This window comes from Pistacia vera, unplaced genomic scaffold, assembly GCF_008641045.1.
Source record: "Pistacia vera cultivar Batoury unplaced genomic scaffold, PisVer_v2 Contig381, whole genome shotgun sequence".
NCBI classification, from domain to species: Eukaryota; Viridiplantae; Streptophyta; class Magnoliopsida; order Sapindales; family Anacardiaceae; genus Pistacia; species Pistacia vera.
In genome coordinates, this window is record NW_022196203.1 from 439,070 (window position 1) to 464,586 (window position 25,517).

At 35.2% G+C, this 25,517-nt stretch overlaps 4 protein-coding genes and 1 long non-coding RNA gene across 5 annotated transcripts; 1 reads left to right on the top strand and 4 right to left on the bottom strand.

Moving 5' to 3' along the window:
• The first annotated feature begins 41 nt into the window (after positions 1 to 41).
• LOC116140829 (putative disease resistance protein RGA3) lies at positions 42 to 2,858 on the top strand. The gene is made up of 2 exons (XM_031426404.1): positions 42 to 1,101; positions 2,560 to 2,858. The coding sequence occupies exons 1-2, from the start codon at positions 42 to 44 to the stop codon at positions 2,856 to 2,858; spliced, it is 1,359 nt and encodes a 452-aa protein (XP_031282264.1).
• A 3,003-nt stretch (positions 2,859 to 5,861) lies between these two features.
• Positions 5,862 to 7,180, bottom strand: LOC116140830. The gene is made up of 4 exons (XM_031426405.1): positions 7,172 to 7,180; positions 6,970 to 7,089; positions 6,683 to 6,796; positions 5,862 to 6,614 (listed from the first exon to the last, which is right to left on the bottom strand). Exons 1-4 carry the CDS (start codon positions 7,178 to 7,180, stop codon positions 6,162 to 6,164), a joined length of 696 nt encoding a protein of 231 aa, XP_031282265.1. The 3' UTR covers positions 5,862 to 6,161.
• A 94-nt stretch (positions 7,181 to 7,274) lies between these two features.
• Positions 7,275 to 8,582, bottom strand: LOC116140835. The gene is made up of 3 exons (XR_004129705.1): positions 8,466 to 8,582; positions 8,279 to 8,347; positions 7,275 to 7,334 (listed from the first exon to the last, which is right to left on the bottom strand). It is a non-coding gene; the product is annotated as an uncharacterized LOC116140835 (long non-coding RNA).
• A 548-nt stretch (positions 8,583 to 9,130) lies between these two features.
• LOC116140831 (protein transport protein Sec24-like CEF) lies at positions 9,131 to 17,695 on the bottom strand. Its single transcript, XM_031426406.1, has 7 exons — positions 17,564 to 17,695; positions 17,131 to 17,208; positions 16,889 to 16,981; positions 16,200 to 16,254; positions 15,702 to 15,778; positions 9,378 to 9,449; positions 9,131 to 9,232 (listed from the first exon to the last, which is right to left on the bottom strand). The coding sequence occupies exons 1-7, from the start codon at positions 17,693 to 17,695 to the stop codon at positions 9,131 to 9,133; spliced, it is 609 nt and encodes a 202-aa protein (XP_031282266.1).
• A 1,883-nt stretch (positions 17,696 to 19,578) lies between these two features.
• Positions 19,579 to 21,598, bottom strand: LOC116140842 (BTB/POZ domain-containing protein At1g21780-like). Its single transcript, XM_031426415.1, has 4 exons — positions 21,352 to 21,598; positions 21,108 to 21,253; positions 20,589 to 20,704; positions 19,579 to 20,395 (listed from the first exon to the last, which is right to left on the bottom strand). The coding sequence occupies exons 1-4, from the start codon at positions 21,462 to 21,464 to the stop codon at positions 19,790 to 19,792; spliced, it is 981 nt and encodes a 326-aa protein (XP_031282275.1). The 5' UTR covers positions 21,465 to 21,598; the 3' UTR covers positions 19,579 to 19,789.
• Positions 21,599 to 25,517: the final 3,919 nt, after the last annotated feature.

Below are 25,517 nucleotides of genomic sequence, written 5' to 3' on the forward strand. Positions count from 1 at the left end.
GAGCCATTCAAGCTGTGCTACTTGACGTAGAGCAAAAAAAAATGAAGAATGAAGCTGTGAGAGTTTGGTTAGATCGTCTCAAAGACGTCTGCTATGAGGTGGAAGATGTGTTGGATGAGTGGAATACTGCAATCTTGAAATTGCGAATTGAGGGAGGTCATGATCCAAATGCTCTTGCTCCTAAGAAGAAGGTGTGTTGCTTCTTTCCCTCTCATTGCTTTGGTTTCAAAGAAGTTGTTTTACGCCGTGACATTGCAGTTAAGATAACAGATATAAATAAAAAGCTAGATGCTATAGCCAAAGAGAAAAATGATTATAATCTTAGTGAGATTCAAGCTATAGAGAAGCTTGATCATCAACAAATGCAAACTACTTTGTTTATTGATGTATCTGATACATCTGGTAGAGATAATGAGAAGAATATTTTAGTAAGCAAGTTATTGTGTGAGAGTAGTAAACAAAGCCTCCGTATAATATCACTTGTAGGGATGGGGGGAATTGGAAAAACAACTCTTGCTCAATTTGCCTACACTAACAATGAGGTGAAGAGCAATTTTAATGAACGAATATGGGTGTGTCTATCAGACCCTTTTGATGATATTAGGATTGCCAAAGCGATTATTGAATCTCTCGAAGGTTGTACTCCTAATGTTGTAGAATTACAATCTCTTCTTCAACGTATTTATAACTATATTAAGAATAAAAAATTTCTCCTTATTTTCGATGACGTATGGACCAAAGATTACAAGAAATGGGAACCATTCTATAATTGTTTAAAGAATGGTCTCAGTGGAAGTAAAATTTTAATTACCACACGTAAAGAGTCGGTTGCACGTATGATGAATTCAATTGATATTATCAAGATTAATGAATTGTCCTATGAGAAGAATTGGTTATTGTTTAGAAAGCTAGCTCTTTCTGAAAGACCTCCTGGTGTGTATGAAGATTTAGAAGAAATTGGTAAGGAAATAGTTAAGAAATGCAAGGGGTTACCTCTTGCAACAAAAACTATTAGGAGTCTCTTGCAGCTTAAAAAATCTAAAGACCAATGGCAACGTGTTTTAGGTAGTGAATTGTGGAAATTGGAAAATGTTGAAAAAGGTCTTTTAACCCCTTTGATGTTGAGTTATAACATCTCCAATAGTGTTCTTTACTTTAAAGAGCATCTTTTATATAAATAAAGAGCATCTTCATTAATCTCTAAATATAAATAGCAAAATTTTTATTCAAATCCAATGGACTCTTTAAATTTAATAAAGATGCTATTTATTTTCAAGAAAGAGACTTAATAGGAGGGATAATTAATAAATAAAATGCATGAAAGCTTGTCATTTATTAATTAAAATTAGAATAGAGAGTGAAGTTTGACTCTTTAGATGTGAAGAGTCAAACTCACTCTTTAATTTGTATATAAAGAATAAAAAGTTTGTTGGACTTTTGTTTTTATGGATTTACTGTTTATAATAAAGAGTTTGGGTGATATAAAAAGTCATTTGGAAATGCTATTATAATGATTTACCTCCAATGATAAAACTGTGTTTTATATTTTAATTGTTCCATCTTTCCAAAAGATTATGGTTATTTATCTTAAAAAAAACTTTAATTGATTTATAGATAGCTCAAGGTTATCTTCGATTAGAAAAAGATGATGAGAATGAGGAGATAATTGGTAAAGAATATTTTGCGTATTTAGTAGCAAGATCTCTCTTACAAGAGAATAAATATTATACTTATAAGACGTATGATATAGTGCATGACAAATTTTCAATAACAATGAATGTCTTTCTATAGAAGTCCATGGTGTCGAAGACCCACTTAGAAACTCTTTCATATGACAAAGTTCGTCATTTATTGTTAACTCATAATGAAGTTGGGGCCTCATTTCCTGAATCTACCTTGCACTTATTGCCACTGATTGCTAACTATTAATAATGGTTTCTTACTTACATATAAAACTTTTGACACTGATTGCTTGACTAGTGATGTTTTAGCAAGGTTATTTAATGATTTGACATGTTTATGGGCATTAAAGATAGATGCTAAATTTAATTTTAAAGAGATTCCAAAAGAGCTGAGGAAAGTTGATACATTTGAGACACCTTGAATTACATGACCAACTTGAGGGATATACAATAATATTACCTGAAAGCTAGTCTGAATTATATAATTTACACACTTTTAGGGCCTCCTTTTTTTTTTTTTTTTTTTTTTTTTTTTTTTTTGCATGGTGTGGTCATAGAATTACCTCAAAGGATTGGAAAATTAGTAAACTTAAGGCACTTAGGGTTTGACACTTCTGATGTTAAACTACTTTACATGGGATTGAGAAACTAACCGATATTTGAAGATTCAGTGAATTCACTATAAGTGGTGGAAGTGATAATGATAACAAAGCATGTATCCTTGAAGGATTGAAAATTTTGACTCAACTTGAAGGGAGCCTTACAATTACAGGGCTTGGAAATTTAGGAAATGTAAGCGATGGTGAACTGACAAAAGTATTTAAAAAAAAGGAAAAACTCTATCAGTTGATATTAAAATTTGATGAACATGAAAAAGGGAAGAGATTAGGCGAGGATGATGAACTAATCCTTAAAACCTCACAACCATCGCCAAATTTAGAGGAATTAAAGCTATCAGGCTATAGAGGCACCACATTTCCCTGCAGTTGGATGATGTTAACCAAACTGAAGGAGTTACGTTTTTGGGGCCTGAACTATAAGCATTTGCATCATTTGGGAAAGTTGCCATTGCTTGAATTACTAGATTTAACAGCAATGTCCAATATGAAAAAGGTGGATAATGATTTTTGGGGAATAGACAATGAGACCTCATCATCATCTGAAGGAGGGAATTAGGTCCGGACCCAAATGGGTTGCCCTAAAAACCTGGTTTGGGGACCGGACCAGGCCCTACAACCGGAGTAGGCCTAAGGGAGGAGGGATCGGGCCCAGGTCGATCTCTCCTCCAAGGTCCCAAGCCCGGGCCCGAGCCCAAACCCCTCCCTAATTCATTTAACCCTTATAAAATATCCAAAACCCCCTTTTTAAAATGAATTTGACAATAAATAAAAGGATTAAAATGTAATTTTATAAAAAAAAAATTGGACCATTGAGCAACGGTCAAAGAGGGGGGGAGGTTTATTTTTTTGCACTTCCCCCCATACCTAAACAATAAATAACCCTTAATTCCCACTCATTTTCCTCATAACTCTCAATCTCTCATTCTCTCTACTCCAATTCTCAAACTATCTTCAATTTCATCTACTATTCATATTATTATTTACATTATTCAATTTCATCCACTTTTATTTATTTATTATTTTATCATAAATTCATAAAGGATTCTCAAAATTATGGATTCAGAGGATCATCATCCCCAAATAAGTATTATGTTCCAGTTCCTCTATCCACCCAAGAAATAGAAGGGTTTGATCCATTTTTACCCTTTCTAGACGCAACAATTCCAAATCCAGAGGTGACCGGGACTATGTCTAGCCAAACACAAGTGAATTGCAACACTATAGCAAGACTGACGAAGAGGGCCATGTCTAGTGTATGGTAGTTTTTCACGAAATCAAAACGACCAAAGCAAAATGGGTTGGGGGAAGAGACGTGTGTGGTATGCAATTTCTATCAAACCACGATCGGTGCTGAGAACGGGACTTCTATGATGAGGTGACACTTGGAGAAGAAGCACCCTCAATTAACGCATCAAGGTTCAACTTCAATTAGAATCGGTACGCAAATACAAATTCAACTTAATTTTAATCCACAATCCTCAGCTCTCTCAAACTTTACATACAATGCATTGGCAGCATGAGAGGAAGTAGCAAAATACATACTTGCTAGGAACTCTCCCATTTCTTTATCTGAAAATGTATTTTTTGTTGATATGATTAGAAAAGTGTAGAAGGGACATAGGAAAATAAGTGATAAACTTAAAAAAGAATTTGAAATTTTTTAGAGTATTTCTATTGCACTTACTTTCGACATATGAGCTGCTAGATCAAAAACAAATTTTTTGAGTGTCACAATACATTACGTAGATCATAGTTGGGCTTTACAACAAAAATTGATAGGTTTTAAACCATTATATGCTAAACATAGTGCTAACACTATTTATTTTACAATTATTGAAGTTTTGCAAGATTATTTATTAACATAGAGAATTGTGGGGCTAATGTTTGATAATGTAGCTAATAACACTATGACAATTTCTTTATTTCAAAAGAAATTGGATCCGCTTGCTGAAGGCAATTTTTTCCACCAGAGATGTGCTTGTCACATCATTAATTTGATTGTTAAAGCAGGTTTAGAAGCTATACATGTAAGATTGGTAGGGTGCTCGTGACTATCGAATTTATTGCCAGTAGTAATACAAGATGGAATGAGTATGTCAAATATTGTCGCCAAGAGGAGCCGTCGGTTCAACCGAAGAAACTATGTTGCAACATGCCTGTCTGTTGGAACTCCACATACATGATGTTTGAAAAAGTTATGTCAACCGCTAGACAAATTACAGATTTCGTCAACTAGAAGAACTATCTAGACGAAGTCTTCAACAATTCTGATTGGGAGGTTTGCGGTATCTTTCATACATTTCTTAAAATTTTTTACAATTCCATTAATACGTTAAGTGGTGTTTATTATCCTACTACTAATTTAGCATTAGATATTTTACTTCAAATTTCTAAAACTTTTGCCAGACATAGATATAATCCAGAGTTAAGTTCAATTGTTTTAGAAATGGAAAAAAAATACCGAAAATATTGGTTAGATATCCCATTCTTATATGGATTAGGTCTTCTTGTAGATCCTAGGTTTAGATTAAATGTATTTAATTGTATAGTTAATGAGATAGGCCAGCATTTAGGACAAGATCACTACATTTATTGTTCGATAGAATTTAACAAAAAATTGTAGAATCTTTTTTTCTTTGTATCAGAATAGGTATAGTGGAACACCCATCAGAGACGAGCAGTAAGAAGCTGATGAAGACATTAATTCATCAATAGGGATCGAGCATCTGGACATTTATGGAACTTACTACTGGTGGTTGTGAATGTAGTAGCTCCAGCGGATACAGACATGGACCAAATGAGCTACAGCGGTATCTGCAAATGGATTTGTCTTACATGACCAAGAGGGAGAAATGCGAGATGGCTGTGCTTCAATGGCGGAACCAAAATGTAAGTCGATTCCTCATTGGAGCCCAAATGGCACGTGACATTTTATGTGTGCCAGTTTCCACAATTGCATTCGAGTCGGCATTTTCAACTAGTGGTTGCATTATTAAAGACAGAAGATGCTCTTTAACAATGAGATGGTTGAAGTCATTACGTTTACGGGATTGGACTCATACAGACAGAAGACTATAGTACCACCCTGAAGATCCCGAACTGCTTGACCTCTTCAAAAACATAGATTATGACGATGCAAATTTCGACGATATAAATTAATAATTTAATAAAAAATTATTTAATTGTTTAAGTTTAAATTAAGTTTGCTTTAAAGAAAGTCCCATTCTAAGACAACGATACAACAAGGAAACGAGAGAGGACTGGCCTTAATGAAGCTTTCCCACCCGACCAGCATGAATTAGATATAAATACGTTCTCATTTACAATTACAATTCCTGATAATCTGAAATGTTGTCGGTTTCTTAATGAAGCTTTCCCACCCGATTTCATGTTCTCCTTCATGTCTGTCTTGCACAAGTTTAATGAAAATATATTTATGAATTGGCCAACCAAATAAAAATAAGTCATGCCAAGATTTTGGCATTTTGCTTGAAAAAGTATATAACTTCCGAACAATCAAAGTAGTGTGTCGAAATATAAGTTATAATAGAACCATAAATATTATATTCCATACCCTCTCAAGTGTTCGTATATAAGTTAATATCCATAAACCAACTACACAATGGCCCAAAAAAAGTCGAAACCCAACCAGGCCCATTAATCAATATAAATGGAGGTCCTACATATGTTTAATAGAAGAATGAAATAAATTGAAAAAATGTTAGATGTACAAAGAGTCTTACAAAGAGTCTTTGTAATAGTCTTTATATATCTAGCATTTCCTACATAAATTGATGTAACAATCATTCAACATCAAATCCATTCTGCACACCTGATTGGAGAAAATAACATTTTAAATCTATGTGCTTTCAGAGCTCTCAAAATGCTGCCATGTCTTGTGCTTCTCACCAATAATTTTTGAGCATAACAGACCAATAGCAAAGATGATGGAGCCAATGTGTAGTTTAATAGGACTATTAACATGTCGAGAATAGTACACCCCGTAAGCAACTGCTGTTAAAATAAACTGAAGAGTGCCAGAAACCAATCCAATGATACCCGGTATTGAACCAAAAGGCTTGCCATCTCCTGCATTATAAAACCAATAAAACTTGCCTTTCATTTTCCAGACATACTTTCCCTGACTACACTTGCAACAAATCTCAATAATGCAAAATCCTAGGGTGACGAAAGATGTCACTGTAGCAATTAGAGCAAAATGGGACTTGTGTGGAGACGAAAGCTGATCGAGCACGGCTGTTGAAACCTCAGTTACAACATTGGCAACAACCAGGAACCATTCTAATATCACCTGCAAGAAAGAATGTAATTAGAACTTGAAAATGAATATGTTTCCAAGACTTTGGTTAGATCTTTCACCTTTTTCCTAATACTTGTACTCTGATCAACATCTGTGCAGCTTAAGTACTCGGAATCTGTGGGCGAACCATGAATAGGATGGATGTCATCGTTATTTTTCTCCGCTGTACTATCCTGGAATCCATTTGAGGTAAAAACTTGATTAACTTGACAAGATGGTTAAATGAAGACAATATCTTATTAAATTGAGTTCTCTGACGATAATTTTTAATGTCTATATAAATTAATCTATCAAAACTTGAGATTCATACTTTAATATAGGAGTAATGTTCTGGTGGATTGCTTACCTTTTGACTTGAGTCATTTCTTATGTGATGTGCTTCATGATTGATCTCAGTCTCAGGCAAAAGGGGTGTAGAGATTTTACTCTCAGGAAAAGGGGATGGAGCATTTGCTTCGAAATTATCCTGAAGTGCATAAACAAAACAAAATAGTGTAAACAAAATTAATCTAGCAAAAATCCACCAAGCAAATTAATCAAGTCTTCACAGACACCATATAAATCAAATANAAAATGGGCCAATAATTAACAATTAAGATGTGTGGCAGACTGCCCAAAAATTTAGATAGTCACCTGAAAAGCACACTCTGAGCCATCTTGCAATTTGTCATCATGCTTTAAGGTTATCAAAATAGATTTGTCACAGTCAAACTGCACAACAGGAAGGATTGGTCAAGGTATGAATTAGTCTTCGGAAACTCCTATGTAAATGCAATTGTTAAAGGGAATCCTAAATGTATGCCAATGTGTTAGTTCATAAACAGCTTATAAGAGACAGAACTAGCAAAGGCAAGATAAATGCACAAAATACACTAAACACCAAGCAACTTCTGATGGAACTGCCCATAAAAAATTACAAGAAGAATCATGGAATCATACAATTTCTATTTGAGAATTGATATACATTATCCATAATCATGAGCCACTAGAAAATAATGAAAGCATCCTTAGGTATAATTACAATAATCATATGATCTTCAACAAAAGCTAAATTAAATTATATACATTGAACAGGCAAAAGTTCGGAAAAGATAAATTCCAATTACAACATAAAAACAAATGTTAAAAATTACAGTTGAAACCTCAAACAATAACTATTTTTTGTCACCAAATCTAACTTGTACTGACTGAAAACAATGAGTAGGTAGTTAAATCTACTGAATAGCAAGTTCTTGAGGCAATTGGTCCGTGCAGAAATTCTCTATCAACTTCAACTCTCTACACAAGACCATCTAACTCCAATATTTTTCATGGAAACAATATGCTCTGTCACTAAGATTAAGGTACTTAAAAGAGTAATGCCTCAAGGCTACGAAAATTGCCTCTCTATTAGAAAATAAATTCAGGTGGTAAGCGATGTGGTCAGCAGCTCATGAACACTGAACTAAGATAGATGGTTGTCCAGACATGGGAGTAATACAATTCCCTTATTTTCTTTATGAATATAATTAACATAGTATTGTCAGAACAAACTTAAAAAGGAAAATTTACCTCATTTTGACTGATAAACTAGTCAATGCCAACTATGGTAAAAATAAAAGCATATGTATGATTCAGTGACAAAGCAATTTGCAAGAGAAGGAAAAATTACAAACCCCAGGGAGGTCAACATCAGTTGGAATGCGTTTGCAAAAGTTTCCATAGTACTCTTGAACTTGGATTCCCTACACAGATGAAAACAGAAGTTGATTCACTAGGATAATGCTCTGAAGCATAAAACAACAATAATCATCCAACACTGACAGAACTAGCAATAAATTTTCAAAAACCTAGAAGTGTTACCTGGCTACATCTCACACGCATGACAGCCTCAAAACCTTGGGGCCTGGTGATATTCCATCTAAGATCATTGCAAAGCTTGGCCGTATCTGATAGAGTTGAAAAAGGGGAATAATAATATACCTGCAAGATTGGGAAAGCATAAAAGCTTGAAACTGAAGTAACCCAAATTGAACCAACAAAACTTAGAATTTGAATAGCTAAGAGTTGTATACACATGAAAAACCAATTGATAAAGGGTTTTCACTAAACAGTCACTTGATCTGTGAACATTTATAAATACGCATTCTAAGACGACGCTGAGTTTTCTAATGTTACCCATAAAACGAATTCTAAATCCTCATCAGTTTTAGGCAGCACAGATGACCCATTGTACATCTAGATGTTGGATTCAAACCAGTGCTCTGAAAATGAACCACATTAGTGAAAGCCGCAAATTTCAAGAATCTGTCCAGGTTTCAGTGAATTTAGGGACTAACTCAGACACTAAGATGGAAAATCAGGGAAACCATCAATTCAGATGAAAAATTACTCCTTCAATTTATATATCCTGCTAGTATGGTGATACAGGATTACAGCCAAAATAGAGACAGACCCGTATACTATATGATACCATTTCCTGCAGCAGGAGATGCACATAAAAATTTAGCTGAATATTAATATGGCCATTAAGCATTAATTGATACCTGTCCTCCGGTAGTTCTTGGGATGACAGAGACAGAAGCAATGTCAACATAAGTTTGACTAGTGATAAATACATCGACGCAAATCTGGAAAATGTTCAAATATTTATAATTAGCTTGACACATTATGCACACATAATTACGGAAGAAATATTACTCTCAACCAGCTTCATGGGCTATATTCTGAGTTTCTTTAAAATCACAATAAAACACCAAATTACTTAAAGTTTACCTGATACTCAGCCAGTTCACTTGCCATTGTCTTCAGTGTTTTATCTGCTGGTTGTAGTAACTTAGGGACGTCCTGAAATCATATTAAAAATATTTTCAACATAAAACATGTCATTATTTTCTATTGACCCCAAAACTTGTGTATAGTTCACTAAAAATTTCAAGATAGAATTAATTAAAGAAACAAATGAACCACGGAAAAATCAGTATGTAGGTGGAACATCTAGACAACCCCTTGTATCAACCCAAACAACAGATTCTGACTCAATCTACCACCCCACTTAATAAGTGTTTTGTTTTCAACTTTTATTTGACTTAATTCTCTCAACAGTACAACCTAACAAATATATACACACACTACAATTACATATATACCTTTGACTATATATACATAGTTTCCAATTCTCCCTCTCAAGCTGGAGCATATATATCTATCATGCCCAGCTTGTTACAAATATATGTTACCCTTTTACCAACTAGAGACTTCGTGAAGATGTCAGCTAGTTGTTCCCCTGTTCTAACATGATTAGTAGCAATTAGCTTTTGTTCAAGTTTCTTTCGTACAATGTGACAATCCACTTTTATATGCTTAGTCCTCTCGTTAAAGACTGAATTGTTTACTATATGTATGGCTGCTTGGTTGTCACACCACAAGTCCATAGTCCCTGGATAACCAAACCCAATTCCTTTAAGAAGATGTCTTGTCCATATAAGCTCACAAGTAATTTGTGCCATAACCCGATACTCAGACTCTGCACTTGACCTAGCTACAACCGGTTGCTTCTTACTTTTCTAAGAAATAAGATTTCCTCCAACAAAAACACAAAACCCAGTCACAGACCGTCTATCCACAGAGGATCCTGCCTAATCTGCATCTGAAAAACCTTTTACCTTATTATGACCATGATCACTGTAAAGAATCCCACGTCCAAGGGCTCCTTTTAGATACTTCAAAATATGGAGGACCGTATCCCAATGAGATGTCCTAGGAGATGACATAAATTAAATCACCACACTCACTAAAAAAGCAATATTTGGACGGGTTACTGTAAGGTAGTTTAACTTTCCAACTATCCGTCAGTATCTCTCCATCCTCAGCATTCAATCTCACATTAGGAACCATAGGAGTGTCACATGGCTTAGCCTTAGGGGGTGTTTGTCTGAGCTTATAAAAATTAGCTTATAAGCATTTGAAATTTTAAGCAATTATATGTTTGGTTAAAATATTTATAAGTGACTGATAAATAGTTGACGTGTTTGGTAAAATGTGGCTTATAAGTATATTTTATTATAAAATGCCTAAAAAGGGTACTACATTAAACAAAGGTATACTATGGAATTTTAAAATTATACAAGGATAATGTGGTAATGTACTTGGTCAAACTCTGCTTATAAGCAAAAAAAAAAAAAAAAAGTACAAAAAAAGTTATAAACAAACAAGTTCACTTAATTTTAGAGCTTATAAGCTAGTTTGACCAGCTTATAAGCTAGTTTGACCAGCTTATAAGCTTAGACAAACACCCCCTTAATTAAACCCATTTCGGTCAACAAATCTAACACATACTTGCGTTGAGAGAGAAAAATCTATTTCTTACTCCGAGAAACCTCGACTCCCAGAAAATACCTTAAAGTGCCCAAATCTTTTGTGTGAAATTTGAAAGCCAAAAAGTTTTTCAAACTCTGAATGCCAACATCATCACTGTCAGTGATTACAATGTCATCAACATAAACAACCAAAAGAATGATGCCAGAACTAGATTGCTTATAAAAGACAGAATGATCATAAGCACTCCTATGTAAACCAAACTAAGTCACCACTTCGCTAAACCTCCCAAACCAAGCCCGTGGAGATTGCTTTAAGTCATATAAAAATTTTCTCAGTTTGCATACCTTTCCTGACTCCCCCTGAGTAACAAACCCCGGAGGTTGCTCCATGTAAACCTCTTCAAGAAGATCACCATGTAAAAAGACATTTTTTACATTAAATTGGTGAAGAAGCCAACAATATGAAGTTGCAAGTGAGATGAATAGGACAGAGGTCATTTTAGCCACTGGGGAGAATGCCTCAAAATAATCAATACCATACGTCTGGGCATAACCCTTAGCAACCAACCGAGCCACAGTTCCATCGGGATTAGCCTTCACTGTGAAAACTCAATTGCACCCAATGGCCTTTTTATTTTCAGGCAAATCCATTAGAACCCATATATCATTATGCTCTAGAGCCAACATCTCTTCCATAGCCCTTCGCCACCCATCATGAGTAATTGCTTCAGACACAAAGTTGGGCACATACACAGAGACTAAAGAGGCAATAAAAGACTTGGAAGATGAAGACAAAGAGTGATAGGAAACAAATAAGGAGATAGGATAGATACAAGAGCGCTTACCTTTACGAAGAGCAATGGGAAGATCATGGTCAAAGGTAGGAGGAACCGGATGCGAGGGCGAGGCAGTCGATAGAGGCAGTGGATCAAATGCTGATGCAGGTGTCTCATGGTGCTGGTGAACCCTGCGGGAGTATACTTGGGTGATAGGAAGACGAGATGGTAGAGGACTATGATGGGTAATGTTGTAAACAAGAAGATCATCAGGGGGTGCTTCAAGAGAAGTAGATGGAATGGAGGACTCAACATATGGAGTGGTTTCAAAAAAGGAAACATCAGCTGAGACAAGGTACTTACCTAGGACAGGAGAAAAGCAACGATAACCCTTCTGATATCGGGAATAACCCAAGAATATACACTTGAGGGATCTAGGTTCAAATTTGGATACATGAGGTCTAACATCTTGAACAAAGCACGTGCATCCAAATACTTTAGGAGGAAGAGAGAATAAAGGCTGTGATGGAAAAATGATGGAGTACGGGATTTGACCACCCAAAACAGAAGAAGGCATGCGATTAATCAAATGACATGCAGTAGAGATAGCATCTGCCAAAATTCTGTAGAGACTTTCATGTGAAAGAGGAGAGTACGAGCGACTTCTAATAAATGACGATTTTTTCGTTCAACTCCATTTTGCTGAGGTATATAAACACATTATGATTGATGAATAATACCTCTAGTAGACAGAAAGGAGGAGAAAGGTGTAGAAAAGTATTCTTTGGCATTATCACTTCTGAGAATTTTAATAGATGAAATAAGTTGATTTTGTGTTTCAGCATAAAAGGTACAAAATATGGAGAACAATTCAGAACGATTTTTCATAAAGTACAAACAAGTCACACGTGAGAAATCATCCACAATAATAACAAAGTATCGATATCCAGACTTAGACAACACAGGGCAAGGACCCCAAACATCAGAGTGTATAACATCAAAAGGGGTTGTGGCTCTTTTGTTTATCCTAGGGCTATAGGACACTCTATGGTGTTTTCCAAACTGACACGCCTCACACTCAAGGTGTGACGTTGACCCTACACTAGGACGCAATCTTTTCAAAATGGGAAGGGGAGGATGACCAAGGCGACCATGTAATATGGGTAGAGATGAATCACTTGTACACGTAACAGGTTGAGGGACAGGAGTGGAGACATCATCGAGCATATACAGGTCACTTGATACACGGCCCCTACCAATAATCTGCCTCGTCCCAAGATCTTGAAATATACAATGAGTAGGAAAAAAGTAAACACCACAATTCAATGCATTAGTAATTTGACTAACAGATAATAGGTTAAAGGGAAACTGAGGAAGGCACAAGACAGAGGAGAGAGACATAGATTTGTTGAGATAGGCAGTACCACATCCAATAATAGGTGCAATAGACCCGTTAGCTAAGGTAACAGAAGACAAATTGGGAGAAGGTGTAAATGAGGAGAGAATACATGTATCGCCCGTCTTATGGTGGGTAGCACCAGAATCAATGACCTAGTTACTACTAGAAGTGGACAAACAGGCTGCAGGATTACCTAACTGGGTTAATGTAGTGGTAGTCGATGGGATGGATGACTGGGAGCAACAATTCTGAGTGAGGCGAGCATATTCTGTTGCAGAGATAGTAACCTGTGATAGGGTGGGTAGGAGACCATCTTGAGTTGCAACATGAGCAAACTTCTGAGTGCCTTGCATATTCAAGGGCTTGCCATGGAGCTTCCAACAATTCTTTTTTACGTGACCCTCAGCACCACAGTGAAAGCAAGTACGAGGGTCATTACCACGATTGTTCCCAGTATCACGACTTGTCCCTTTGTTACCTTTGCCATCACTAGGCTTCATGCTAGCTAGGGTCGCATGATCTACATTAGGATCCTTAAGGGTTTCTTTGTCCTTAGAAACTCCTCGATCTTCCCCCTTACTAACTCTGAGAAGTCGAGCAAAGACATCCGTAAGAAAGGGAAGTGTCTCACCAGTAAGAAGTTGTGTACGAGCTATCTCATATTCCAATCTCAACCCAGCCAGAAAACATTGCACTACCACTTGTTCTTCTTGTGCTTGCATCATCTTCACATCAGTAGGGACAGGAAACATAGCCCTTTTTTCTTCAAAGGCTTGTTTTATCTCTGTAAAATATTCGAGCAACGTCTTCTCTTGCATATTTGCTCGATAGATCTTCAATAACAATTCATGGGCATAAGACAGGTCTTGTTTACCAACATACAAGAACTCTAGATACTCCCATAACTCCTTGACGGTATCACAGTTACCAATCACATCATCCATAGACGAATCGAGAGTGTTCTGAATCTGATTGAAGAGCTTATCATCTTCCATGAGCCATTTTTTTCGAGTTTTATTATCACTTTCTGTTTCCTCAGGTGGATCCTTGATTAAATAGTCTCCCATGTCAATGTTGGACACATATCGTCGGATAATCCGCTTCCATTGAATATAATTCTTTTTTCCCAATAACTTCTGATCAGTGATTTTGGTGGAGGAAGTGACGATTTCAGTAACCATCTTCTTATCGTCCTCTGCCATATTGTCTAGCAATTGACAATGTCAAATAACTCCCAACTCCACAGATTCACAACAACCTCAACACCGAACAACCCAAGCAAACACAAAAGCTTCCCAATCTCAAACAACCAGAAAGAGCTAGCCAAAAGGATTCACAACAACTCCACGCTTACCGCACCAAACAACAACAGAGAAGAGAGAAACTAGAGGAGAGATTGCAACTTGCACCAAACAACAGAGAAGATAGAAACCAGAGGAGAGATTGCTGGAACAGAACCAGCATTTTCCGGAAAGGGAGAAACCGAGAACAGAAGTTGCCGAAAAGGGAGAAACAAAGGCCAGATGTTGCTGGAGATAACAGAGGAAGTCGGGGTTCCTCGAACAGATTCAGACGTCGCCGGAAAGAGAGAAACTAAGGGTAGACATCGCCGAAGAGAGAGAAACCATGGACAAAGACGTTCAGATGTCACCGGAGATCGCCGATTGCCGGAAAACAAAAAACGAAGAAATGGGTTTAAGGGTTCACGCGTCCCGCTCTAATACCATGTTTTGTTTTCAATTTTTATTTGACTTAATTCTCTCAACAGTACAACCTAACAAATATATACACACACACTACAATTACATATATACCCTTGACTATATATACATAGTTTCCAACAATAAGAAACAGGAACCCTTTTTTATTTTTAAGATTTAAATACATTAGAACATAGTAACCATACTGTGACCATTTGCAAAGCACAACTTAATATAAGCCCTAGGATTGAAAGCAAAAGCTAAACCTGCCATGACAAACTAAGATGCAAATAATGCAAAAGAAAAGCAGTCTAGAAAGAAGTGTGGCACAATAATATAATCATAAGCATGGAATTCATTCAACACAGACACAGAATTTGAGGCCAAAAGTTAACCTAACACAATAGACACTAAACATGAGCGAGTGGCCATGCAGAAAATTAACTTCAGTCAGCAGCTGAAAATTAAAACCTTTTTGTAGGTATGAGTTTTTAGGAAGGGTGAACCACCAGCATATTCAAAAGGAAAAAACAGCCCCATCAGGCATATCGAAGCATATTGGAAAAACAACAGTCCAGTAGGGTGCATTAAGTCAAATTTCTAATGCAGTAATTGTCCTAACAAAATGAGCACATTTGTCTTATTCTTTAGTCCTAGGGTATATATGTGAATGAAACAGTAGATTTAGGGATATTAGCAAAAGGTTAGAAACAATGAAATGAAAATGTACATAGTAGCACTAACAAATGAAAATGTCTGATTCCCCAACTGCACATTAACAGGAACAATCACCCACCTTTATCTGAACAAAACAACCAACTTCTAAAGAAAATGCAAGTCAACACAGTACTACAACTCCAGGAGAAACAGGCATCAAGAGGAAATAAGTATGAACATGTGTATACCTTTTCCCCCACTGAGACATTAGTTCTTGCTTCGGATTCCCTTGAAGAAAGAGTTCCAACACCAGCTGATGGCAAGACTGAACGCAAAATGCTACAATGATCAGAACACACAGGAACGTACTAGTATGCTTTATAATAATATCATCTAGTTGATAATTCCCAGACTTCCAATGATGATAAGTGGAAGACATGAGAAACTTGCATGAGCATTTGTGATAAATATATATGAAGGTTCCTCTATAAACATATTGTTCCAACTTGAACAAAAATAAAAAAATAAAAAAATAAGAGCCAGATGCAGTTCAATTTTGATGACAAACCAGCAGCTACTCCACAAAATATATTAAACTGGAGACAAAGTGTTGTTCTTCCCCTTTCTGTTTGTCATATATGTGAGCAAAACCAATCAAAATAAAGAAGGGGTGATTCACAACTGATTGCACTATACAACAAGATCAAGTTAGAGTCAAACAAATATATATAGGTTTATGAGCTTGCCTGACTGAAATACAAGAAGCTTCCCTCCAGTACCCTTCAGTGCCAAAAAGCCAGCCTGAACTTGGAACAAAGTTAGAAGGTATTAACATATCCATATGATGAATAAATAAATAACTACCATAAAAGCCAAACACTCTTCCTAGCTTTGGAAACCTAAACTCTTTCAGCATCAAACATCCAAGTACCAGTAAGAACCTAAATGACATCAATCTAGAATTTAAGTCTAGCCCTGCCTAATTAAACTTCCAAACCTACCCACCTTTCCAACACATTCACAATCCTTGATCATATTGTCCGACTATTTCCTACCTCTTAGCTACTAGTTTTCTCACATAAAAACCCTTGATAATCTCCTTTGCTGAATACATCTGTTAAGCATATTATTTTAAGCAGAGGTGCTCCTATATAGTAATGGAATTGCAAGGAACTTTTGTAAAATGAACTAAAATTGGTTCACACGAGACTTCATTGTTTGGAATAGATTGGTGGACCATAAGGTGAGTGTCTAAGTGTGTGCACCTCCATGTTGCCTGTGCCATCACATTCAATGGAGCTGCACACTGTGATATAGTTCATAAGCATATCGCACCCCCATTGCCATGGAACTGTTAATAGATTCACTTCTGCAATATGCCAAGCACACAAGAAGTACCAGGAATATGGATTATAACTGGACAAAAATGGCATACCTTGATTGCTGCACCAAAGGCTGATTCCACACTTTTATTGTTCTCAAACATCGTTGGGATGTTCTCCAACAGCAGCTCTAAATGTTGACGACACTACATTATCAAAAGAATAATCAAAGTTACTAGGAGACATTCAGAATTTCAAAAGATAAGAACAGAAGCCCATCCATCATTGTTTAAATTCGAATGACGATATATCTAATCTAGTAATAGACCCTAAAGGACTAAAGTCTAGAGCTTACCTCAGAAAGCTGAACAATAACATCTGTTTGGAGAGGGGTATAAACATCTTCTACATCAGGAACAATAAGCATTAATGGCTGCAACAACAAATGGAAAATTAAAATAGTTGGAAACATTTTTCAAGTGATTCTGCAGCAAGATTACAAGTCCTTGCAACCATAAAAAATCCCAGCTTTTGGGCAGAGATATTAAATAAAAGAGAGCTTCTTGACAGACCCGTTTTCCCCTCTCCCCTACAAGGGAATTGTGCTTAAAAGAATAGGAAAAAAAAAAAATGGCAGTTCAGTGTAATGGAATGGGATTCTTATCCCCCTCCACAAAAAGTCATATATTAATCTCATCAAAAAACTATCCAGTATCATTTCTGTAAAATAAAAAAGGGAATGACCCAATAACTCTAGAAAAAGGCAAAGTGCCCAACTAACAGTTCACCTGCTGTAATGCACGTTTTAAATTGTAAAAATGAATTGTGGAGTCAAATGTAGCTACTCCCACCAATGTCCGAGGACCTTCCTGAAAGAATTGATCATAGATACCAGTCACCACTATGCCAAAGTATTCCATGTGTTGAATGCAAGAGATTTTCAACAGAATGAACCAAGAAAGAAGATAAAGAAGATACTTATGTAACAACCAGCAATTCAACAGACTGTAACAGGCATCCAATGAAGAAATAAATAGAAAAGAAAGAAAGTGAATTTGCAGCTATGCAGAAAAGATTCTACTGGAATATCTATCTTACNCTGGGAGAGAGGGAGGGTAGTTTTTAACGTTGAGAGAGAGCGTTAGTATGTGGAAGGAGTTTAAATACGTTTGTGCGTGTGTGGATTTTTTTTAATAATATATTATTTAAACAATTTGAATCTATTATATTTTAAAATAGATTAAAAAATGTTCTAAAAGTATGAAATCATTTTAGGTATAAATTAAAAAAAAAATTAAACATTATTTTAATTTGCTTTATTTAGAAAGTATTTAATAGCTATTTACGAAAACACATTGACATATATTTTATAAAATAATTTTACGAACAGTATTTCCTTTTCAAAGACAAAAAGGATTGTTTTTGCCACGGTGACTAAAATTAAATTTCCTTATATGAGTTTTTTAATGGAAATATAAAATTAATAAAATTAAATTTACGTTTATATAAATTATCATTTAAAAATGAAATTAATTAAATAAGGAGGATAAAAATGATTATCTCTTAGGATGCGTTTAGTTCGGGGAATGTTTTATTATTGAAAATGTAGGATTACCACCAAGATAGATTGTCTTTAAAGATTACGAAGAAATGTTATATTAATATGTTTGGTTAGATTAGTGGATATAAATAATTAAGATATTTGGTTAGGAAGAATAAAATATTATTGACAAAAGTTTTTACTAAATTGCCCTTCCTTTTTAATACCATTATAATATTATTATTATTATTTAAATAAATTCTTTTAACCCCCTATATTTGAAAATTTAGCTAAAACATCCCCAACAACAAAGTTTAAATTTTAATAAAATACCCCCAGTCACCCAAGACCACCACCGGCCACCACTGTCTGCCATCGACGTTAGTCATCAAAACGGTGCAAGACCAATGAGATTAGGCTGGCTGTCTACCGTTTTGGCTATTTTCGGCTAGATAGAAGGCCGAAAACAGCTAGATCATTGTGGATCTGGCCGAAAACGGCCAAATCCATGGCGATCTAGCTATTTCCAGCCACATCCATGTTAATCTGGTTGTTTTCGGCCAGATTGAAGGCCGAAAACAACCAGATCATCATGGATCTGGTTGGAAACGGCCACAAACGACTTATCTATTCTGGCCATTTTCGGCCAAATCCACGATGATCTGGCTGTTTTCAGTCTTCAATCTAGCCGAAAACAGTCTTACCGACGCACGACCGACCAAATCTCGTCAGTTGTAAGTCAATCTGGCGACTTTTGCCAGTGGCTGACGATGGTGGCTAGCGGCTGACAGTGGTCTTTGGTGGCTGTAGGTATTTTGTTAATTTCTAAACTTTTTGTGATTGAAGTGTTTTAGCTAAATTCTAAAATGTACGGGGTCTAGACTGATTGTTATTTGATAAACATTTGAAAGCAATTGTGTTTGAAATTGTATTTAATTTAAGGCAAAATGGGTATAAAATTAAGATTACGCTGATAATCTTTATATACTGCCCCCTGAGGTGGTAATCTGATTACCCCCTATATAACCCACAGTAATCACTATTGGTATTGAAAGATTACCAAAATCTTTTATTACTCAACAACCAAACAAAGGAATGTCCAAAATTAAAGATTGATTATCGGAGTTATCTTTCCAGAGCCCTAGCCAGACACACCCTTAAAGAAATACTAAGGCAGCCCATTTGAGAAATTGGCATCACCAAACTAAAACATGTGAAGGAAATCTGTTCTTCAGCCTTAAGTCTGCGCTCCAGCGCTCCTTGCAGAAGGACTAAACAAAAGACAAGAATATTCATCCATATTCCATGACACACAATTGTCAAGTCCAGAACAAAGTTTTACATCATTTACAACACTCAAAATCTCACAGTTAATAGCTAAAAACTCATTACATATCTAGTTAAGAAGATTTCACTATTCTATACAAACTCTCAGGCTGAAACCAAATCCCAAACAGAGAACGTACAAGGCAAATTATACCGGTTTCCAAACTGTAAGCACTTCTTGGAACATCTCCAGCATCAGTTCACGGTCTGCTTGCCTGAAAAAATTATTGATTTCGTCCCTAACATCGTATATCTTGCCAAAGTCAAACAAATACATCAAGCATCCTTTCTTCAACTTGTTCAACTGGTATAGCCAGGCTTCCTGCAGCCTCTCGAGGACATTCGCTGAGTTGATGTCTTCCATGAGACTATCCTCACAAGCATCCTTTAAGTCAGCAATGTCGTATTTGTTCGCAGCCCCCAGCAGTGACAGCCTGTGCTTCCAGAAATCCTCTTGTTTTATGGTTCCATACACGTAACTGAGAAGGGCCATGCAAGATTCTACCGACATGTCTTCTATGTTAATTATGGAGGATTCTTTTTCCTTGAGATTATGATGGAACATGCTCTGGAAAACAGGAGAACTCGCTGCCAGAACTGCCTTGTGAGCTTTTAGAGTGCCATCAGCAGCGTGGATGGCAACATCAGCATGGATGCCTTCATCAAGCATGCGGGAGAGGCATCGAAGAGTGCTTTGGGATGAGACACGTTGCATCAATCCATCACAGGGCCATATAGAACTGGGCAACCCACCCTAAGTTTCGACATGAAAACAATTAATTAACAGAAGTCTTATCCGTGTTCAAACGCATGACGTAGTAACATATAATAGTGTGAAAGGCATTACTTATAGATTCATGATCCATTTAATACCAGAAAAATAATTACTAATATGCATTTATATACACCGTCATCACCACCGCTAAACTGATTTTAGAGGAACTCACATTCAGAGGACAGACTTTCAGGTCTAGAAAATCAACATCGATGATGAAGCGCCCCTGGAACATAGTATCAACAGGCCAGACAAAGTCTTCACAAGTCCGAAGCAATCTCTCATGAACTGCAACATAAAACCAAAATAGCATCTACTATCAACAGCTAAATCTGCAAATATCAAATTAACTTGCCATAAGCCATATATCATGTTAAAACTTTTTTCAAATTTGAATTTGTTCTACAGCGCTGATGAATCACATAAACCAACCACACACGTCCACAACCTCATCCAAATAAAAAATATGGAAACAATTTAAGCCAAACAATTTAAACATTGACAAAACTTGAAGGGTATGTGATCTTATCACAAGATCAGATAAGAAAATTATCCCTATTATCCTCTCCAATATCTTTTAACCATCCACTTGGGGGAAAAAAAAAAAAGGTAATCAAACGATTATGACTCCCAAAAACTCCTCCACACATCCACGTACAGTAACAATATACCAATCTATAAATAAACAAACCTGGAGAGATGTAAGGTTTGCGGTTAGCGCCAGCAATAGAAACTCGAAGAACGAAGCTAGCAATAGGAGGTTGTTCTTTTGACAAACGGGATGGCTCCGGAAATAAACGTATATACAGATACCGATTTTTCTCCACAGACAAGTGCCTAATCAATCCCAAAATTCAATTATACAAACAAACCCAGATATCAAAACAAAAAGCCAAAATCTTGTATATATAATGTTACTGTGGTGAACAACTTACCAGTTCCAGATACCGACCTTGAAAGCGTCGGATTTTTTGTAAGAGCAAGGTCCAAAGTTTTCGATTCTCCATTGTGCTAATCTCGAGATCGTCTCCACTCGAGAATCCCCCATTTGTTTGTATTTTTTCTGAGTTGCTCTTCTTCTATCTCTGCAAGTTCTCAAGTGTGGGAACTGGGAGGTGAGGGAAAAGAAGGAAGAGAATTTGGCGTTGAAGTTGTTTGACGCACTATTGAAGTAAAAGCGCTTTTACGGGACATGTCTGCTAAAGCCAAGTCCACCAAATGTGTTTCCTTTTTCTCACGTCTTTTATTAAACAATAATATTTTTAAAAGATTACACTATGACGGAGTTATCAACAGGTTATATTATTTTTTATTTAAAATTTATGATTTTGTAGTAAGTATATGAGTTTGAAGGACAAAATTACATATGACTTAAATTAAAAAGAGTGAAAAATTAGAAAATGAAGTGGGAAAATAGGATATTATATAAATAGTTGTGATTGCGGTGGAAGTATGTGTAAAGTCAATAATGGTAATTAGAAATGAATATTCATGGATGATGAAGTAGATTCGCACTTACCCTGTATTTTACTAATAATTTTGGTACCTTTCAGATTCAGGTATTACTATATTTTTGCCGCAAAAGCACAACCGACATTTTGTAAATAATCTAATTTCACCCCAATCATCGACCACTTGTTAAATAAAAGCACACTTTCATTTTTATTTATATTATTTGAATTTAAATCAAGTGTTTGCTTCGGCGGAAATTGGCAAATGGGCTCAACGGGTACCCGCCAAAGCAAGTGATTTGCCCACCTTCTTATTATATTTACATAAGACTACCCAAGGTTTGCCTTAATAACATTTTCCATCCAAAAGGTTTCAAACTTACCATTTTTTCACCCAATGTTTATATTTCGTTAATACCCAAAATACACTTCACTTTCTCAGCCGACGTCTGACAAGTTACTAGAAGCTACGGTAAGAGGGTTTTTGTAGAGCAGAAGCTAATAGATTTAATAGTGATGACCGATTGAATATTTGTTATCAAAATCAGTTGAAATTAGCTAAGAACAAAACCCTAGCTTTGCTATGCCCGACAATTGGTGAAAAATCAGGTGCTGGAGTGAGAAAGCTTTTGTATAGAGGAGACAGGATGTTCAAATTGTGGTGACAGAAATAATTTTCGCTGGTAGAATCGCCTTGAGTAGTAACAAAATATTAACTTTGGGTGAAAAAATGATATTTGAAAATTTTTGGGGGAGAGAGTGTCATTAAGGCAAACCTTGGGTGGGAAAAGGTGGTTTACTCTTTACAAAAAGATCGTTTGGATAATATGAAGATGAAAATTTAAGTGATATTATTATTTGCCAAGTGATGTATTCATTTATATAATATTGATACAGTAAAATATCTCTATAGTGATACTCTATATAAGAATAAATTATACATAGTCATAAAAAATTATAGTCTCAATTTGAAATAGTTATAAACAAGAATAAACTCTCCATTGTAATAAATTATAATTTTTCTAATTCCTGCTTTAAGGAAAGTTGCCTCCACATAGTAATAATTATCTTTATATTACAAAAAAAAAAAAAATTATATTACATTAAAGGTTTGAAATGAAATAAAATATTTATCTAAAGTTGTTTAGGATAATGATCCATTTCCAACCAATTCAACAACACAACACACTCCAAAAATCAAATAGAAATTCGGTCAAATTAAAAACATGAACTAAAGCACACTTACTTGCAAATCCGGACCAAGACAAGTAGAAACACTTCAAGCCTAAAGGATTACTCCACCAACTTGAATTGATTTACCACCAAATCCCCTTGTCATGACTCGAATAAAGAATGCACACTCAAGAACACACAAGTTCTCTGAAATGGATAAGCTAATTTCATATATTTCATAAGCTAATTGTTACAATAAAATAGTTGTCCTTATATAGGCAAATACAAGGATAAACAAGTAATTGACAAATACAATAAAATGGAAATAAACTTAACTAATATTACAAGTCATTCATTCAAAAAGCAATGTCATGCCTATTTAATGCAAAGAGACGTAATTCTCTAATTCTATGATCTATGTCTTTAACCACCCCATTAGTTGAAATAAGCTTACTTCATTAGATCAAAACTTGATCAATGATCCTAATTAAGTTTGATCAATGATCCTAATTAAGTCTACTAATAAGGGTGTAAGAGTTTGGGTCTTGAGAATCATGCAAATAGATCCAATAAAGATTCACGTGGATCTTCCCCTTTGGAATGAGACTTAGGCCGGATTGGACCACTTCAACACTTGGGCTTCTTTCTTGGTGGGCTTGAGTTTTCCTTGTTGAGCTTAGGCTTGGAATGATTTGTGCCGAAATGTTTGGACTCTTTCCCTCCTTGAAACTTGCTTGGACCGAATTTCCTCTATTGCTTTCCACATTCCACAATCCAAGTGTTTTAGGACTTGGAGTGAAATTCTTCAATTCAACCGAATTAACAAGTGTTTTAAGACCTGTAATTCCTTGTTTACTCATGTTTACAAGTGTTTTTGGACTTGTAAACATATCACCCAATTTGATATAGTTATAAACAAGAATAAACTTTACATTGTAATAAATTATAATTTTTCTAATTCTTGTCTTAAAGAAAGTTGTCTCCACGTAATAATGATTAAAAGAAAAAGATTCACAGAAAAAAAAAAAAAAAAAGGTTTAATTATTCACAAAGTGCATGTAATTTAGATCAACGGGGACTAAAAGATTAAAGATGTTTCCTGTGTTTTTGATAATGATTTGAAAAACATTCCAAGCTCTGCTTTTTTTTTTTTTGGGTCCAAAACTCTTTTGTAAAGTCAACTTTTTTTCATTTATTTATTTTTTATTTTTTATATATTTTGGGAGAAACTATGTTTCAGTTTTCAAACATGCCATCAAACAATTTTGCTGATATTAACACTAAAAAATTCAATTTTTCGTTTAAATTCCATAAAAGGGAGTTCTTAAAATCATTTCATATTGCAAAAAAATATATTTTATATTATATTAAAGGTTTAAGATAAAATAAAATATTTATCTAAAGTTATTTAGGATAATGATTTATATTTTTGAGTTGTTACCACATCTTTTAATTTGCGAGTACATAATAACTCGTTAGTATAGACACTTTCTTGTTAAAATCAAAATAGTTTTAGCTTTTCAAGCATGTTTAGAATTTCATAGCATGAAACTTTTTTGTATTTTTGTACTATCATTCTTAGAATTATTTCCTTTTTCTTCTTCTCTAACTGCAGCAATTATTTCTTATGCAGTTAAAGCATACATGATGTTTTACTCATTTGAACGATCGAGGAGGACATTAATATCTATTCGATTAGTGTAGTGAAGTTGTCGAATATGATAACTCAATTCTACAGTGACTCTTTTATTCTCCTCATCCATTTCATTTGTAACTTGCAATTCATCAACATCAGAGATTCTAATTTTGTAGTGCTTAAAACTATTGGCAATTATTTGTGGTTTCACATTAATTGACTATACATTAACTGCATTTAAAATTCCATCAATGATACTTATCTTTGTTGGTTCCAAGACATGATCTTCTATCTATTTCAAAAGTAGGCAATTAAAGTGTTGAATTAAAATCCTAATACTACTAAAATATGTATCGAAATTCTAATATTGTAATACTAAAACTTGAATTATAAAATAAGGAATCAAAACAATAATTTTTGTAACTATACCTCTATTAAGTTATAATATTCTCATAATAATAAAATTAATTGATCAAACCATTACAGGTTTTATTAATATAGTTAAAAGAGCAAATGCGAAAAATGACATAAAAGAACATAATATTTGGAATGATAAATTTGATTTCCATATATTCATTTACATGTTTTTAAATATTAATTGTTTTTTGCTTGTATTTTGTCAGTTGTAAATTAATAATGTCTGGTATCGATCTTAACAATTTGAAATTACAGGAGGCCTCCCCCGAATACCGGCCTGTGAAGCAAACAAAAATAAAAATAAAATAAATAAGAGCGTATCACTACCTGCCAAATTGCCAAGTCATAGGCTTACAATATCAGATCTAACATATCACGCCTGTTATTCCCTCTCTCACTCTAAAGGGCACTCTCGTAAAACCAC

What these genes read in the sequence shown, in the direction of transcription:
- LOC116140830 (XM_031426405.1), bottom strand. An exon ending in GAAATGACTCAAGTCAAAAG is followed by an intron (nt 6,797 to 6,969) that starts GTAAGCAATCCA and finishes AATGGATTCCAG; the next exon opens with GATAGTACAGCGGAGAAAAA. An exon ending in GTACAAGTATTAGGAAAAAG is followed by an intron (nt 6,615 to 6,682) that starts GTGAAAGATCTA and finishes TCTTTCTTGCAG; the next exon opens with GTGATATTAGAATGGTTCCT.
- LOC116140842 (XM_031426415.1), bottom strand. Translation starts at nt 21,464, where the DNA reads ATGGGGGATTCTCGAGTGGAGACGATCTCGAGATTAGCACAATGGAGA. An exon ending in CAAACCTTACATCTCTCCAG is followed by an intron (nt 20,705 to 21,107) that starts GTTTGTTTATTT and finishes TTTATGTTGCAG; the next exon opens with TTCATGAGAGATTGCTTCGG. An exon ending in TGAAAGTCTGTCCTCTGAAT is followed by an intron (nt 20,396 to 20,588) that starts GTGAGTTCCTCT and finishes GTCGAAACTTAG; the next exon opens with GGTGGGTTGCCCAGTTCTAT.
- LOC116140829 (XM_031426404.1), top strand. Translation starts at nt 42, where the DNA reads ATGAAGAATGAAGCTGTGAGAGTTTGGTTAGATCGTCTCAAAGACGTC. An exon ending in ATTGGAAAATGTTGAAAAAG is followed by an intron (nt 1,102 to 2,559) that starts GTCTTTTAACCC and finishes AACATGAAAAAG; the next exon opens with GGAAGAGATTAGGCGAGGAT.
- LOC116140831 (XM_031426406.1), bottom strand. Translation starts at nt 17,695, where the DNA reads ATGGAATACTTTGGCATAGTGGTGACTGGTATCTATGATCAATTCTTT. An exon ending in TTATTGTTCAGCTTTCTGAG is followed by an intron (nt 16,982 to 17,130) that starts GTAAGCTCTAGA and finishes TTGATAATGTAG; the next exon opens with TGTCGTCAACATTTAGAGCT. An exon ending in ATGTCTCAGTGGGGGAAAAG is followed by an intron (nt 9,450 to 15,701) that starts GTATACACATGT and finishes ATATGATTTCAG; the next exon opens with GACGTCCCTAAGTTACTACA.